General features: G+C 36.2%; 1 protein-coding gene across 1 annotated transcript in view; it reads left to right on the plus strand.

The window, feature by feature from the left end:
• Window positions 1–18,078, plus strand: part of Malrd1 (MAM and LDL receptor class A domain containing 1) — a 470,497-nt gene that overhangs the window by 146,863 nt on the left and 305,556 nt on the right. The window contains exons 20-21 of the mRNA XM_069991735.1: window positions 11,220–11,396; window positions 14,358–14,520. Of these exons, the coding sequence (XP_069847836.1) occupies window positions 11,220–11,396; window positions 14,358–14,520 (340 nt within the window). The remainder of the gene's footprint in view (window positions 1–11,219; window positions 11,397–14,357; window positions 14,521–18,078) is intronic.

The following is an 18,078-nucleotide window of genomic DNA, read 5'->3' on the forward strand; positions in this document are numbered from 1 at the left end:
AGACAAAACAAAAATTAAAATTTATATACACATAAACACAGAAGATTGACTCAATCCCCAAACGTTAGTTTCTGTATTACCTGTAAATATTTTACAGAAAATGGGTGAAATGATACTTATTCAATGTTTATCTGTTACCTTGATATTTTAGGTATCCTAATAGGTAGTGCCACCATCCCAAGCTTCTTTCATTGAGATAGACCATCGAAAATTTTTGTTTTCTCAGGCTGATTTGGAACCCAGATCCCCTAAAACTCAGCCTCCTCTGTCACTGAGATGACAAGAACATGCCCCCATACCCAGTTCTTGGCTGAGATGGTAAACTGTGGACATTTGACCTGGTTTAGACTCAACCTCAATTCTCTCAATTTAATCCTCTTTAGTCCCTAAATTATAAGCATGAGATACTGCCACAAAATTAAGAAAAAAAAGTATTTTAAAAGTGTTGATTGTTATTGTTTACCCAGAAACTAAAATGCTACATAATATGCATCAGATAGCTGTATCAGCATGTTATAAATTATATCCAAGAGTTACTATATTGCTGGTAAAACCTTATCTTCTCCAATATAGAACTAACAAAGTCACTTTAATATTACCATACAGAATATATTTCTTTTTTTACCTCGAAGTTCAAGTGATTGTATTAAATGTTATAGGAAATATGTATCTTAGTATTCTGGAGCCATAGATCTGCTCTCATTCTCAGTTCTCTTATGATTCTATTTGAACCTCAAGTAGACTTTTAGGATCTCAGATTAAATGTATTTCTTAACACTAGAAATCACAAGAAAACACAGATAGAGACGGAACTACTATGCCTGTTAGGCACCTGCCTCACACCATTATGTCTTACATTGATAAAAACTTATCATGGGTTAAAGGTATTAAGATATTGGCTTTTTTCATATAGTTATCAATCTGAGAATGGCTGGAGAGAGTAAAGCCTGTAGAAAACAAGCTAGAAAATCAGTTTTATCAAATAAAAGATTATATTGGTGTAGCAAGAAGTTTATCCCATTTGCCACTGTGAATTCACAGAGCTAGCAGTAAGAACACCGAGTCCATCTGGAGCTTGAACATCAATTTAGGAAATCTTGCCTGTGACAGATGTGCAGGTGGCTGGTTTTCCCTGTGGCTGGGGGATGTGGAAGGAGATCAGATCAAGGCAGACTAATCTCTGCTTCTTATGGAGTGAAAACTTTTGTCATTTGCATTTCACCTTTGCAATTTTTGTTTCCTCTGAAAGCTTTCATTAGCTTATTTTTAGTTATTCTGCCTTTTTTGTGTTTAAAAAGGTAAATTGATCATCACCTCCATTTACATTTTTATTCTAAGTAATGATGGGTCATGAAAGCCAACCATAAGCTTTGCAGTGGGCTAAATTTGTTCTAGCGAAATTCTTACATTGAAATGAAATTTTAATCTTCCCTAAAATGGTGTTTGGAGATGTGTCTTTGGGAGACAGATAGATTAGCTGGCTCCCCTATGATGAGGATAATATCTTTATAACATGAGGAAAAGGAGATTGCTGTCTTCTTTTGTGTGTGTGAAGCTCCCATGGGACATAGTTAGGAACAGAATTCTCACTGCTGAGAGGAAATAACAAAGCTAGGGAACTGGTGCTCCCCATCTTGATACTTCACTCTGAAGTTACCGCATTCAAGACAATGTCATACTGGTGAAAACACTAGGAAATAGATGAATGCATCAGAATAGAGAGTAAAGAAATAGAGCCCCACGAATGTAGCTAGGTGATCTGGACAAAAGAACAAAGGTAAAGCAAGGGAAAAAAAGAGACTTTCAACTGATGGTTGTGGAACAGTTGGACATCCCACATGAAAAGTGAATTGAGACACAGTTACTTCCACCCTTTGTAAAATTTAACTCAAAATGAGTCATAGCCTGAAAGGTAAAACACTACTATACATCTCCCTGAGGACAATGCGAGAGAAAATATAGCTGACCTAGCATCAGAAGATAATTTTAAATACAACACTGAAGGCAATGTCATCAATATTTTTTAAAAATCACTGTGAAAGACACCAGAAAGGGAATAGGAAAAGTCACAGATTTGGAAAGGGCATTTGAAAAAGACATATCTACTCAAAGATTGTAATGCATAATATACAAAGCATAATTAAATTTAATCAATAACAAAATGAACGTCAGACTGAAACCTGGGCTAGCTATCTCAAGAGGAATCATACCACAGTTGTAAAAGTGAAAAATAAGTATATGAAGATATGTTTAGCATTACATTGTTATAAGGAATTGCAAATTAGAAAACTGGTAGGATATACTACATACCTTTTAGAATGGCCAAAATTCAAAATGCTGACATCTACAAATCTCAGCAAGGACAGGTAGTCCCGTTCTTTGCAGGTAAAAATGACTTGGAGTATAACCATTTTGAAAGAGGACCAGATTTTCCCATAAGATCCAGGCATTTATGAGCCTTACCACTTATTCAACTGAGTTGAAAATATTCATACAATACCCTGAGCATAAATAATTATAGAAAATTAGAAGCTATATTTTCCGTAAATACCAAAACCTGTAAGCAACCAAGATAACATTTAGGATGAGACTGAATAAATAAATGTGGTACATTCGGAGAATGGTATATAATTCCTTCATTTAAAATTATTGAGATCTCAAGCCAGAAAAAGACACAGAGTAAACTTGCATTTGTATTGTTAAATGAATAAAATAGCTTAGAAAGATTGCAGGCTATATGATTCCCACAATATGATATTCTGGAAAAGACTAAAGTATGCAGTTAGTAAAAAGATAAAAACTTGGATAAAGTAGAGCCAGAAAGAGGCATGAAACTCCTTGTTTTGATATTACAGTGGTAGACACCTGTCACTATACATTTGCTATTATCTCTTGAATGAATAACAGCAAGAGTGAAGTGCATTTAGGGGACATAATTTGGCTGATAATGATGTGTCTATGCAGCTTCCCTTGCTTATGACAAATGGGCCAACCTGATGTAGGATGCTGACAGTGGCAGACCTTTGTGAAAGCTGGCACACATGGTATTTGAACACTGTCTACCTCCTAGTTGAATTTTCTGTGAACCTGGAATTTCTCTTTAAAAAAGCAAAACCTGGGGCTAGGGGTTTAGCCCAGCAGAAGGGCGCCCTCCTGGCACACACAAGGCCCTGGGGGGGGGGGAGGGAAACAAAACCTGTTAGTGAGAACATTTTTTTTTGTGAAAATACCGTACAGAGGGGTTACAATTACATGGGCAAGGTAATGAGTACATTTCGTATCAAACATTGTTGCCTCCTCCTTTGTTTCTCCTTCCCATCCCTTCCCATCTCCCACCACCCTCTGCTTCCCTGCCAAGGTTGTAAAGTTCATTTTTCAACATAACAACTTGTATATGTCATTGTTGCAATGGGTTCACCTGTATCCCTACTTAAACGATTTGTTTTTGCCCTTCCCCTTCACACATCAAATACAGTGTAAGAAGGGGTTATACCACGGGGGAGGGACATACAAAGCAACAAAGAAATCATCTTCTAAATATGTTAGAAACAATCACAAGAAAGTAAAAAATATTTGAATACTTATCTTGGGGTTCATTTCACCTAACATCAACTTATCTGACCTTTTCTGCTTGTCTCAGACATATACTAGTTATTGCAAATAAGGGAAACTATGGGACCTATGTTTCTTTGGGCCTGGTTTACTTCACTTCATATAATTTTTTTCCAAGTCTTTCCATTTCCTGACAAATGGGGCAATGTCATTCTTTCTGATAGAGGCATAAATTCCATTATGTATATATACCACATTTTCTTGATCAGTTCATCTACTGAGGGGCATCTGGGTTGGTTCCATATCTTAGCTACGGTAAATAATGCTGCAATAAACATAGTTGTGCTGATGGCTTTAGTGTGGTCTTGTTTGTGATCCTTTGGGTAAATGCCCAAAAGTGGGATTGCTGGGTCATAGGGAAGAATGCTTTTTAATGTATATTTTTATTGCTACTGAAAAGGTTGTGTACAGATGGGTTATAGTTACACACATCAAGTAATGAGTACATTTCTTTTTGAACAGTGTCACCCTTTCCCGCTCTATCTCCCAATTTTTCCAACCAAGCTCCACCCATATATATAGTATAGTTCATTTTCAATACACTGTCTAGTAAGTATCACTTCTGCATTGTTCAGCCTTTGTCCCTCCCACCCTATTTAGGCCCTGCCCCTTACTCACCCCAAAACACATAAACTTACAAACAAGACAAAAAGTACAGAAAACAAGAGCAGCAAAAAGAAAAAAGAAAACCTCTTGTTTCTATTTCTTGGAGTTCATTTTGATGAATATTATTTTATATGATCGTATGCATATAGCTATTGAGCCTTTGCCTTCCTCTTGTAAGAATATCCATCTTGGGTCTCACCGTATGAATGTCTAGAGACAGTAAAATTCATCAGGTCCTCATGTATTTTTTGTCTTTTATCATCCCGTGTGTTTACTTGTAGATTTATAGTCACATTTTTAAGAGAGAGTGACATTAGCACAATGTACAATGGGAATCACCAAACTCTCCTCCTCCCAGGAGGGACACCACATAGCTGCAGCAGATGGACAAACTGCCCTGGTGAAGAATTCAGAAATCAATTAAGGGATTCCTTCCTGCCCCACCCTCCTTTCTCCTCCCCCCCCCCCCCCCCCATGAGCACAAAGACATCAGTATCTAAAGCTGTGGGGAAATTCTTGATACCATTTCTGACACCATTCCACTGAGCCTCTTCTCCACCATGAGGTCGGATGTGATTAGGAGAAAACTCCCAACTCATAGCTTCTCTGTGGGAAGAGCAAAGCAAAGGCAGCACATATGCGCAGTTTATTAACCATCAGACTGGTTTCTAAAAGTTGAGTGAATGGGATATGGGATTGATGTCACTGAGAACAAAAAGATACACAAATGGGCAACAAAGTTACAAAACACGCTCAATATCACTAATTATAAGGGAATCGTAAATCAAAAGAACCATTAAAACTTCGCCTCACACGCATTAGTATGTCCATGATCAAAAGAATAAAAAATAACCAGTGTTGATGAGGATGCTGACAAATGTTAGGCATTCTCGATAGGGTGTAAAATGGTGTAGGCATTATGGGAAAGGTACGGTGGTTCTTCAAAAAAGGAAATAGTTGCAGTGATGTGCTTTCATTATACCCAGATAAATTCAAAAGAGGAGCCATGTACACTGCACACTTACTTTTGTGGCAGCATTATTCACAATGGTTAAGAGGAAAAACCACTGTTTATTCATCTGCAGACAGATGAATAAACAAGGAAAATGTGGGATAAATATACTGTGGAACAGTATGCACCTTTATGAAGGAAATTCCATAATAGGCTACTGAAGGGACCCTATAAAGTGAATATTTGCTTTCTCCTGTTGAAATCCTGATTCCTAACGTGGTTGTTCAGACTTGGGGAGATAATTTGGTCATAAGGTGCATAATGCATAAAAGGACTCAGTACCTTTATAAAATGACAGGAGAAAGCTTGATTTTCTCTTCCTTCTGTTCAACACCAAGTAAGAATCCAAAGAGAAAATATTCCTATGTAAACTAGGAAGTGACCCCTTAACTGACACCAATCTCCTAGCTCCTTCATCTGGAACTATGTTGTCTACAAAACTGGAGAAATAAATGGCTGCTATTTAAGCTCTAGCCTGAGACAATTTATTATAATAGCTTCAACTAAGGCAGAGTATAAACCAGGAGAACATTATGCTAAGCCAAATAAACCAGTCACAAGAAGGACAAATAATGAACGTTTCAATTCATGAAAAGACTCTAAAGTTGCCCAAATCATAGAAACACAGAAAGGTGGTCACCAAGGGCCAAGGAAAGGATATTGTTAGTAAATTTAGAGCTTCAATTCTGCAAGATGAAGAAGTTATAAAGATCTGTTGCTCAATTGTGAATAAACTGGTTATGATGGTAAATAGGATGCTATGTGAGATTTGGAAATATAAAAATAATAATTTGAAATATTGCTGGGAAAATACACACTAGTACACTCTGGTATTTTGATAAGGATTATTTCTAAAGTCAAGAGACAGGAGTGGATGTAAAGGTTTTCTTTCTTGCTGAGTACTGGGTGGCTCACACCTGTAATCATAGCTACTCAAGACCCTGAGATCTTAGGATAATGGTTCAAAACCAGCCCTGCCAGGAAAGTCTATGAGACACTTATCTCCACTAAACTACCAAAAAAGCTGGAAGTGGAGCTGTGGCTCCAGTGGTAGAGCACTGAACTTGAGCAAAAGAAGCTCAAGGGCAAAGACCAGGCCTTGAGTTTAAGCCCCAGAACTGATATCCCCTCTCCTCAGAGAGAAACAGAGAGAGGGAGAGGGAGAGCGAGAGAGAAAGAGGGGGAGAGAGTATGAGAGAGCGGGAGAGAGAGGGAGAGGGAGAGAGAGAGGGAGAGAGAGAAGGAAGGGGAGAGAGAAAAAGAGAGAGAGGGAGGGGAGAGAGAGAAAGAGACAGAGAGAGAGAGCTTGCTTGAGTTCAAGCCCCAGGACTGATATCCCCCCCTCCTCAGAGAGAAACAGAGGGAGGGAGAGGGAGAGAGAGAAAGAGAGGCAGAGTGGGAGAGAGAGGGAGAGGGAGAGAGGAGAAAGAGAGTTGAGCACTTCTTCATGTGTCTATTTGCCATTCTTATTTCCTCTTCAGAGTAATCTCTCTTTCAGTCCTTAGCTAACTCATTAAAGGGGTCGTTGTTTCTTTGAGGATTTGTGGTTGGGGGATTTAATTATTTGAGTTCTAAGTATATTTTAGATATGAGGCCCTTGTCCATTGTATGGCTAGTGAAGATCTTCTCCCAATCCATGGGCTTCCTATTGAGATTCCTCCTTACCCCAGTTAGAATGGCTATAATCAAGAACTCTAATAACCACAGATGCTGGAGAGGATATGGCCAACAGGGAACCCTATTGCATTGTTGGTGGGAATGTAAACTTGTTCAACCACTTTGGAAAGCAGTATGGAGGTTCCTCAAAAGACTCCACATAGATCTCCCCTATGACTCAGCAATCCCACTTTTGGGTATTTACCTGAATAATCACAAACAAGGCCATACTAAAGCTACCAGCACAGCCATGTTTACTGCAGCATTATTCACCATAGCTAAGATATGGAACCAACCCAGATGCCCTTCAGTAGATGAATGGATCAAGAAAATGTGATATATATTTTTTGATAGAATTCCATTTTATATATATATATATATATATATATATATATATATATATATATATAAAGGAATTCTATGCCTCCATTAAAAAGAATGTCATTGCCCCATTTATCAGTAAATGGAAAGACTTGGCAAAAATTATAGTAAGTGAAGTAAGCCAGACCCCAAAAATAGAGGTCCCATGGTTTCCCGTATTTGCAATAACTAGTATACATCTAGGATAATCTTACCAGACAAGCAGAAAAGGTCAAAAGCTATGTACATATGACTATATAAGATGATGCTAAGCTAAATGAACCCCAAGATAGGGACACAAGAGGTTTTGTCTTTGTCCCTGTTGTTTTTAATGTACAATGTGATTTTTTTTTGTATGTTCTTCTCCCATGGCATTAACCCCTGTTGTCACTGTATTTGATCCGGTGACCTGCATCTTAAATATACGTTTTTTCTAATTTGAGGAGAGGAAGGGAAATAACAAAATGCTGAAATAAGGATACAGCTTGATGCATTGTAACAATGAGGTGTACAAAACACTATGTTGAAAATGAACTTTACAACTTCCGGGATGGGAGGAGGGTGGAGTTGGGGAGGTGGGGAGAGAAGGGATGATAGGGGAAAAACAAGGGAGGGGTAACAATGCCAGATAGGAAATATACTCATTACCTTACTCATGTAACTGAAACTCCTCTGTACAGTATCTTTACAAGAAAAAATAGATATTAAAAGAAGAATTTAAAAGCCCATTAAAGGGCTGGGAAGGTGGCTCAGTGGTAGAGCACTTGCCTTGCATGAGTGAGGCCCTGGGTTCGGTTCCTCAGCACCACATAAGCAAAAAGAAAAACAGCCAGAAGTGGTGCTGTGGCTCAAGTGGTAGAGTACTAGCCTTGAGGTGAAGAGCTGAGAGACAGTGACCAGGCCCAGAGTTCAGGCCCCACGACCAGACCCCCCCCCCAAAAAAAAAAGTCCATTAAAATTTCCAATTAAAAAAACAAAATAAAATCAGAAGCGTATACTTCATATGTGTCTCAATACTTTTAATTGTGCGATGTGTTTTCACAATTCCATGAATGAGTCATTCTTTAAAATGTTAGAATATGGTTGTTTTTTATTAAACTAGTTGTTTTTGAATTTGGTTCTAAACATTTTGAGGGAGGGTTTATAAGGAAATTTGTTCTGTAGTTTCAATTGAGCTGTATGAATGTATTCTAGTCATTGGATGTTTTTTAGCAATTGGCATCATATATTTCAGTCCCTCTTATCCATGGGGTCTGTTCCAAGACCGCAGTGCATGACCCAAACTTCAGTACATACTGTTTATTCATATTTTGTTAGTTTTATTGTTATTATAATGGTGACATACAGCAGGGTTACCTTTCTTAAAGCAGGTACATTTCTTTGTGGACAATGTCAAGCCTTCCTCACTCCAGCTTTTCCCTCTTGTCTTCTCCCACAAGTTGTATAGCTCATTTTTAACACAGATGTAGTGAGTACCACTGCTGCTTTAGTTCAGCCTTTGTCCCTCCATTTCTGAGCTCCCCCTTACTCCACAGACAGAGAAGCAAACAAGACCAAAAGAAAAAAACACCCTCTTGTTTCTATTTCCTGGAGTTAATTTTGGTAAGTATTATTTTAAATGATCAGAGGCACATTGGTATTGATTGGGCCTTTGTGTTCCTCTCCTAAAATATCCTCCTTTTTTTTTTTTAATTGTATTTTATTTTATTTGAGAACATACTGTACAGAGGGGCTACAATTACATGGGCAGGATAATGCATACATTTCTTACCAAGCATAAAATATCCTCCTTTGATCTTACTGTGCATGAATTCCTAGAGACCTGTATAATTTACCATATTTTATATCAACATATATTGTGTGTTTATTCATACTTTGATGTCTGCCATAAAGTATAATTTATTGACTAGGCACAGTAAAAGATTAATGAAAATGCCAAGCGCCAGTAGCTCACACCTGTAATCCTAGCTATTCAAGATGCTAAGATAGCCTGAGCAGGAAACTGTGTGAGACTCTTATCTCCAATTAACCGTCAGAAAACCAAAAGTGGCGCTGTGGCTCAAGTGGTAGAGCACTTGCCTTGAGCTGAAGAGTGCAGGGACAATGCCCAGGCTCAGAGTTCAAGCCCCACGACCAACAGAAAAAAAAAAGAAAAAGAAAAGAAAGAAAAAAGATTAATGAAACTTAAGATAGAACAATTACGAGAACATATTATAATAAATTACATGACAGTGGCATTTCTATTTCAAATAATCTTATTGTGCTGATACTGGGATGTCTAGAAATGTTACTAATGAGTGGGTAGAATATTCAGAATTGAGGAGTGAAAGGGATAATTTATATCTAGAGCTAAAAGAACAGGATGATGTCAGATTTCATTATGTATCTCAGAATGGCATCCACATTAAAATACAACTGTTTATTTCTAGACTTTTCCATTTAACATATTGAGCACTTAAATACGTTCTTCTACTTCATTATCAAGTCTGATTGATCCTTCTCCACTTACTTGTCTTGTTGTGGGGCATGATTTTCATACCATTCAGGCCTGGAAGCCCTTCGAATCATTCATGACCACTCCATAAATTCTTCTCACAGACATCTACAGTGTAACTCATCCATAGTAGCTTGGATAATGTTAGAACAACAGGAGCACTGCCTTATGTCCAGATTAGAGTTGTAGTCTCAGTTGTTCAGGATCTTTCCATGAAGACTTTCACTTTGAATCTCATTTACCATTTTCAATCTGGGATATTTGAGAATATATGAAACGCAGGTGTTAGATTTATTGCAGCAATGGAAGAACAAAGTTTAAGTACCTGGTAGACTAACAGGTTTATGCAGACCTTGACTGTGGTTCCTAATGACAGAATCTCTAACTCTTGTTCTTGCTGACTTTCCAAGCCTTGAATTGGGCCTTCTATTCATTGATGTGCTCTGAAAGGATTTTTCATCAAATAATTTCCACCTGTATCTTATCTGTTTTTATTTTTTTAAATTTTATTACTTTTACAGAGTTGTACAAAGGACGTTACTATTTAACAAAGTAGATTTATGAATACAGTGGATCTTGATCTGTCACCCCTTTCAGTATTCTCACCCCCTTCAACCTACCTCTTCCTCTACTTTTCTTAATTTTGTGGTATATACCATAACCTCTACATTTTTTACCCATCTTTCTCCTTGGCCTCAGCCTCACTCTTGCAGGTACCCTTTTCTTTTCTTTTCTTTTCTTTTATTGTGAGAATACCATACAGAGGAGTTACAATTACATGGACAAGATAACGAGTACATTTCTTATCAAGCATTGTTGCCTCCTCTTCGTTTCCCCTTTCCATCCCTTCCCATACTCCCCCCCCCCGCCCCCAACTTGTTACTCTCCCCACCCCCCCACCAAAGTTGTAAAGTTCGTTTTGCGACATAACACTTGTACATCTCATTGTTGCAATGGGTCCACCTGTATCCATATTTAAACAATTTGTTTTTTTCCCTTCCCCTCCACAAATTATACCAACAACAAATACAGTGAAAGCAGGGGTTATACCATGCGGGAGGGACATACAAAGCAACAAAGAAATCATCTTATAAATATGTTAGAAACAATTGCATGAAAGGAAAAAAACAATAAAAACATTTGAATATTTATCTTGGGGTTAATTCCCCTAACATTAACTTATCTGACCTTTTCTGCTTGTCTCAGATATATACTAGTTATTGCAAATAAGGGAATCCATGGGACCTATGTTTCTTTGGGCCTGGCTTACTTCACTTAATATAATTTTTTCCAAGTCTTGTTTACCTATTTTTATGATTAAAATTTTTCAGAGGTCTCTTGCCTTTTTTAAGACCAAATGCCATAAAATACGCCTTTATAATATTGCATGCAAGGCATATTTAGAACCACCTCCTTTGTAAAATGTGTAAAGCAATGAGAAATGTGCTAAATAATGCTTTTATATTTTTTATTATCTAGGTAATTTGCCAATGGATATCCCAACTCCATCAGAACCTTCAGTTCCAGTAACATTACCTCCACACAATTGCACAGACAATGAATTTGTCTGCAGGTTGGACGGTCATTGTATTGGAAAAATTCAGAAGTGTGACTTCAGGTACAACTGCCCTGACAAATCAGATGAATTATCCTGTGGTAAGTCAATTCCCACAATTTTAAATATAGCCACAAATACCTATAATCTCTAATGTCATAGCATTCATAAGTTTAAGATAATATCTAGAGGTATTTATATAGAATTTATGGTAGAAAAATCAACATACATACATTTTTATATCAAGCTCAATAAAAGGTAAATGTCTTTAGATTAATGTTGTTGTTTCAAAACTATTGCTTTTATGGACTATACTTGACTCTGAGCCTGTCTCTGACTACCTCTTTGTCCTTCTTTTTCTGTTTGCCACTTAGCACATAGGAACTATTCAGGAAGTATTATACTATCTTCAAATTAGTTTAATTCTTTACTCTGCCATGCCAAAATGCACGAAGGAAAAATGCAATTTTTTTATCCAATATGCAGAGTTTAGAGCAAGACAAATTTTAATGAAGAATGATACAACCAACTCTCATCCTAGTAAAACAGTTTCTATTTATTGGTATTAATTCATAACTTTGTACAATTCATAACAAATTATTTAATTTGAAAGACAACTGTTTATCTAAAATGCAGAGTGAGAAGAAAAATAAATCTGTAAAAATGGTAAAGTTCTTTATCATAAGGAACAATCTTTCATACTATTCTCTTGTTCTGTACTCTTTCTATTGAGTAGTATATCCTATATTATTTTTCCAGTACCTTCATAGTTGAGTTGAGAATATACCAATAAAAACTGAGTGTTGGTAGACTAGGCTTGTGGTCCTAGCTACTGGAGAAGCTGAGAGCCAGAGAATAACAGTTTCAGGCCAGCCTGGGCAGAAAACTCTAAGAAATTTTATCTTTAAAATAACCAGCAATGGAAGGGATGGGGGAGGAGGATGACAGAGGTGATATTGATCAGTATGCATTATACTCATAAACTAACAGCTTGAATCATAATCCCTTTGTACAATTACTTAAATATAATGAAAATATAATTTAAAAAATTAAAATAATGAACTAAAGCTGAGCTGGAGGCATGGCTCAAGTGATAGAACACAAGCCAAGAGAATAGGCTTGAGTATGGTGAAACTCTTACCTGTTTCTATTATTCTAGTTAAGAAGTTTTAAAATTTCAACAATCCAGTAAAGTTCATCCTCATTTTGTTACTCCATAAGACTCAATTTTAATGTACAAATATGCTACAAAGTAACTGTCTAATCTAGACCAAACAATAATAAAATCAAAGCTGGCTCACTCCCCAAATGAAATGGGGCTATAATTAACTTAACTTAGCAAAGAATCTACACTGAACGTTGTAAATGAATGATGATTCAGGGAGAGGTGACACATTCAGACTTTCTCCTGGGGCGCTACTAAAAGATCACATACAATGTGTAATATTTGTAATAAGTTTACATAAAACCCAACTGACTATGCTTACTGAGTATCTATAGTAAATATTGAATTCCTTCTTAATTCATCTTTGCCATTTTAGTAATGTCACATATGATTAGATGAGATGTTTTGATAAGTCCTTTAAATGTCATGAGTGAATGTTTATAGTAAATTATCATATTTAAATCACTGCAAATATTTTCTATTTTGAATAAATATGGTTTAATTATTAACCTTTCATTTACAAACCAACTATATAACCCTCCCTTTTCTTTTTTCCATTTTCTTTATAAGATGAAATATGATTATAAATTGGTTTATAAGCTGTAGATTAATACTTTCTAATTGTTTTTTAAAATTGTGATAAGAACATTCAACACGCAATCTGCCTTCTTACATTTTTTTAAAGTGTGTTGTGTGTTATTATCAACTCTAGGTGTGATGTGATAGAGCAAATCTCCATAGCTTGTGTGTGTGTGTGTGTGTGTGTGTGTGTGTGTGTGTGTGTGTGTGTGTGTGTGTGTGTGTGTGTGTGTGGTGGGATGGGGTTTGAACCTATCACCAATTCCTTCGGGGCAACTGCTCCATCACTTGAGCAACTCCCCAACTCTTTGGTTTTGCACTTTTGTTGTCTATACGGTACCCTACTCACTGGTTCTCCTCCTTCTTGTGATCCTCCTATCTCCCAAATATCTGGGATAACGGGCATTCACCACTGTGCCAAACTAAAAAGCACTTGTTACAATGGCATATATTCTTTTTCTCAGATTTTGCATGACTTTATAGCTCCTATTTCCTGAATGGAAGAGGTGTCTATCATCAGTGTCAATGACATTCAAAAGCTGGAGAATGAACACACACACACACACACACACACACACACACACACACACACACACACATGCACATTGTCCTAAATCTTGTATTTTTACTCAGATAATGGAATGGTCAAAATAGATAAATAATTATATACATTCAGAGAGTTTGGGGGAGAGGGAGAAAGAGAAGGAGGGAGATTGTGAAAAAGAGATAGAACTTGAAAGTATTTTCACACCAAAACCACTGGACTTATTTATGCTTTATGAGTTCTTTGATACTAGAAAGTAATCATTACAAGAATCTTAAAATATTTCAAGAAGACAGACAACATATTGATTACTGTATATTGCATTGCTTTGAAATTAAGTAATTTGGAGTTTGACACTGACCCTTGCGAAGACTAAATCAAAGTCAAGCTGTGTAACATTACTATGGACAAAGGGCGACAGACTTGGCAGAGCTCAAAGGTCATGCAGGCACCAGAAGTGTTGAGCAAGAAGATGCTGGTGACAGGTCTCATGTTGCTATTTTAGTAGCTAATTAACATTTCACCTCCGTATGTGAGTGCATTGTTAATGTGTGCCTTTATTCACTTTATTCGCTTACTGTAGAGATTTGAATCAAATAAAAATCCTAGATTTTGAGGGGAAACTATGTAGATCTAAAATACTCTTTAATACTTAAAAAAGTTACAATTTAAAAAATATCAAGAGTAAAAAATGCTTTGGAGATAAAAATTTTCATTTAGTTTTGACAATTCATTATGATTAGCTCAACTTTTCTTTGTCTTATTCTCTTCAAGTTACAGACATTTGCACATTTGAAAAAGGTAACCTTTGTAAATGGTATCAGCCAGTCTCTGCAAATATATTTCAAGACTCAAATACATTCAGGTGGGGACTTGGTACTGGAAAAAGTATTCATCTTGGAGAAGAAAACCACCGTCCATCAGTAGATCATACAAAGTAAGTGATCACATATTTTCAACATATCCCTTAGAAAATGGTTATTAAGCAGTTCCAACTTCTTACCCCACCCCTTTCCAGGATCAGTGCTGTAATAGACATAAATTTTAAGTTAAAAAATGAGCAGGCTGAATGTGTTCTTTCATAGACTAAATCAATCAATCAAGGTTTGCTTCATGAATGGCATAGAAAACAAAAAATGTTTGAGCAAATAAACAAAAATAATTTGTAATGTCACCAACTCCTTTAAGATTACTGTCAATATTTTGCTTTTAAAAATTACCTATTCTCTCTACTTCTGCTTAAATCACTTTCTTTCTGTTCCTTTTTCCCCATGTCTTCTCTTCTATTCTATAACTTATTTCCTCCATTCCCCTTTCATCTTCCCATTCTTATGCTTTCATGTTTATCATAATCATATGAACACAAGTGGTTGTTCAGATTTTTTCATAGATCTAGGACTACATTTTCCCACTTGGCAATAAATCATGTATTAAATTTCATTTGCAAACTCATTTGCATTTTGTTGTAGCATATAACAATATTTTATTAATATGTTCCCAACTGATAGACTTCCCAGTTCATTTAATTTTATTCAAATATTATAAAGTTTCCAAAAAGAAAATACTGTGATACCTACTACCTGAGAAAAGTGGAGAAAAGTGAATAAGTAATCCTTGCTCTCATAAGGGGACCTGAATCAGTCAATAAATGTAAAACATTTATAAATGTAAAGCATTTATAAATTTGTAAAACATTTACATATGTAAATGTAAGTGATTGCAACAAATGCTATAAAGAAAAATGGAAAATTACAAGGGATTAATGAGTGATAGATCATTGTGGAAAGGCTCTGGTCTGACTGTCTCCTAGAGAAGTATAGGAGAAGAGACAAGGGGAAGGAACATGAGAGTGTGAATGACTCATAAGAAGGCATGTGCAAGATTGAAGTACACCATGTATACATACATATGACATGTGAAATTCCATACTGTGCATAATTTAATATACATTTATTTAAAACTAATGTTTGACCTTAAGCTTCTAGGCCATAAAAAGCACTATGACAAGTTAATAAATCCTTAAATGAAAATCAAGGAGAAAGAATATATTAGTATTTTCTAAACTGAATGTACAATCTTGAAAGATTTAGACAATATAACATACAAAACAATTATAATCACCTTTGCCATTATTAATAGCTGATTTTCTTCCTTCCATCTCTCACATACTCATTTTTCTGTGGCTCTGTTTTTACCTTGAGCTTTCCTTATTTTTTTTTTTTTATTTTAAAGGCATAAGATTATGCTTTAAATTTATTTTTTTTTTAATTTTATTTTATTTTATTTGAGAACATACTGTACAGAGGGGTTACAATTACATGGGCAGGATAATGCATACATTTCTTACCAAGCATTGCAGCCTCCTCCTTTGTTTACCCTTCACCTCCCTTCCCAACCTCCCCCCTCCACCCCACCCAATCATACCCCCCTCCCCCCCACACACCGACATTGTAAAGCTGGTTTTGACATGACATTTTGTACTTCTCATTGTTGCAACAGGTCCACCTGAATCCTTAAACGACTTGTTTGTCCCCATCTCCTCCACATGTTATACTGACATCAAATAAAGTGAAAGCGGGGGTTACACTGTGGGGGAGGGACATACAAAGCAACAAAGAAATAATCTTATAAATGCGTTAGATACACATGCATGAAAGAAACGAAAACATTAAAATACATATTTAAGGGTTCGTTTTCCTAACATCACATTATCTGACCTTTTCCGCTTGACTCATACCTATACTAGATATTGCAAATAAGGGAAACCATGGGACCTATGTTTCTTTGGGCCTGGCTTACTTCACTTAATAAAATTTTTTCCAAGTTTTTCCATTTCCTAACAAATGGGGCAATGTCATTCTTTCTGATGGAGGCATAGAATTCCATTGTGTATATATACCACATTTTCTTGATCCATTCATCTACTGAGGGGCATCTGGGTTGGTTCCATATCTTAGCTATGGTAAATAATGCTGCAATAAACATTGTTGTGCTGGTAGCTTTAGTGTGGTCTTGTTTGTAAACATTTGGGTAAATGCCCAAAAGTGGGATTGCTGGGTCATAGGGGAGTTCTATGTGAAGTCTTTTGAGGAACCTCCATACTGCTTTCCAAAGTGGTTGAACAAGTTTACATTCCCACCAACAATGAAGTAAGGTTCCTTTCTGTCCACATCCCCTCCAGCATCTGTTGTTGTTAGAGTTCTTGATTTTTGCTGTTCTAACTGGAGTGAGGTGATATCTCAATGTTGTTTTGATTTGCATTTCTTTTATGGCTAGGGATGTTGAACATTTCTTCATGTGTCTATTGGCCATCCTTCTTTCTTCTTCAGAGAAGCTTCTCTTTAAGTCTTTCGCCCACTTATTTATTGGGCAGTTGTTTCTTTGAGGATTTGTTGTTGGGTGGTTTAATTTTTTGAGTTCCAAGTATATTTTAGATATGAGACTACTTATTTTTTTCTATAAAAGTTCTCTGTTCAATGTAGCCTCATGATTCCATCCTATGAATTATTTTAATTTTTATTTAGTTATTCCATTTTGGTTTTGGCTATCCTTCTTTTCTAGGGTTCAGTAAGTCATGTCTTATTTCTGATTCGTTGTCCACATTATTAGAGTGCTGAAGTCCTATAAATTCTCCTACTTCTTTATATATATATATATATATATATATATATAGTAAATATATATATATATATATATATAGTAAACCTACTGTACAGAGGGGTTATAGTTACATGAGTAAGGTAATGAGTACATTTCTTATCGAGCATTGTTACCCCTTCCTTTGTTTTTCCCCCACCATCCCTTCCCTCCTCACCTCCCCAACTCCCCTCTTGCTACCCTCCCCCAAGTTGTAAAGTTTGTTTTCAACATAGGGTCTTGTACAGCTCACTCATTGTTACGATACGTCAACATATATCTTTATTTCAGCATTCGTTATTTTCCTTTCCCTCCTCAAATTAGAAAAATGTACATACAAGATGCAGGGCTCTGAAATCAAATACAGTGACAACAGGGGTTATACCGTGGGGGACGAACTGGTTTCAAACTTTATAATATTAGAATAAGATTAAATGAACTGGGAAATCTACCAGTTGGGAACAGATTAATAAAATATCGTTATGTCCTTATAACAAAATGCAAATTAGCTTGCAGATGAAATTTAATACTTGATTTATTACCAAGTAGAAAAATGTATTCCTAGATCTATTATTGCAGGTAATAAAAGGAATCCCGTTTATGTTACAGAGGATCTCTTCACAATCTTCATGACTTCCATACCCCTCTTTATAGTGAAGGTCCTGTGACTCCCAGCTTCTACGCAGCAGCTTCAAAGGAAGCTAATGGTATTTGTGCAATTCATTCCCAATTTCCTTGTTCAAAATAGCCCATGTTCAACAAGAGACACAGCATCTTTAGAAAGCAGTCATTTTCTTTCAGCTGAAAATTTTTCTTCTGTATTTTTGGCCCCTTTTTTATCATTGTTTTTCTTCTATTC

The sequence above is a fragment of the Dipodomys merriami genome, unplaced genomic scaffold (genome assembly GCF_024711535.1).
Source record: "Dipodomys merriami isolate MVZ:Mamm:240054 unplaced genomic scaffold, mDipMer1.0.p SCAF_4, whole genome shotgun sequence".
In the NCBI taxonomy this organism is placed as follows: Eukaryota; Metazoa; Chordata; class Mammalia; order Rodentia; family Heteromyidae; genus Dipodomys; species Dipodomys merriami.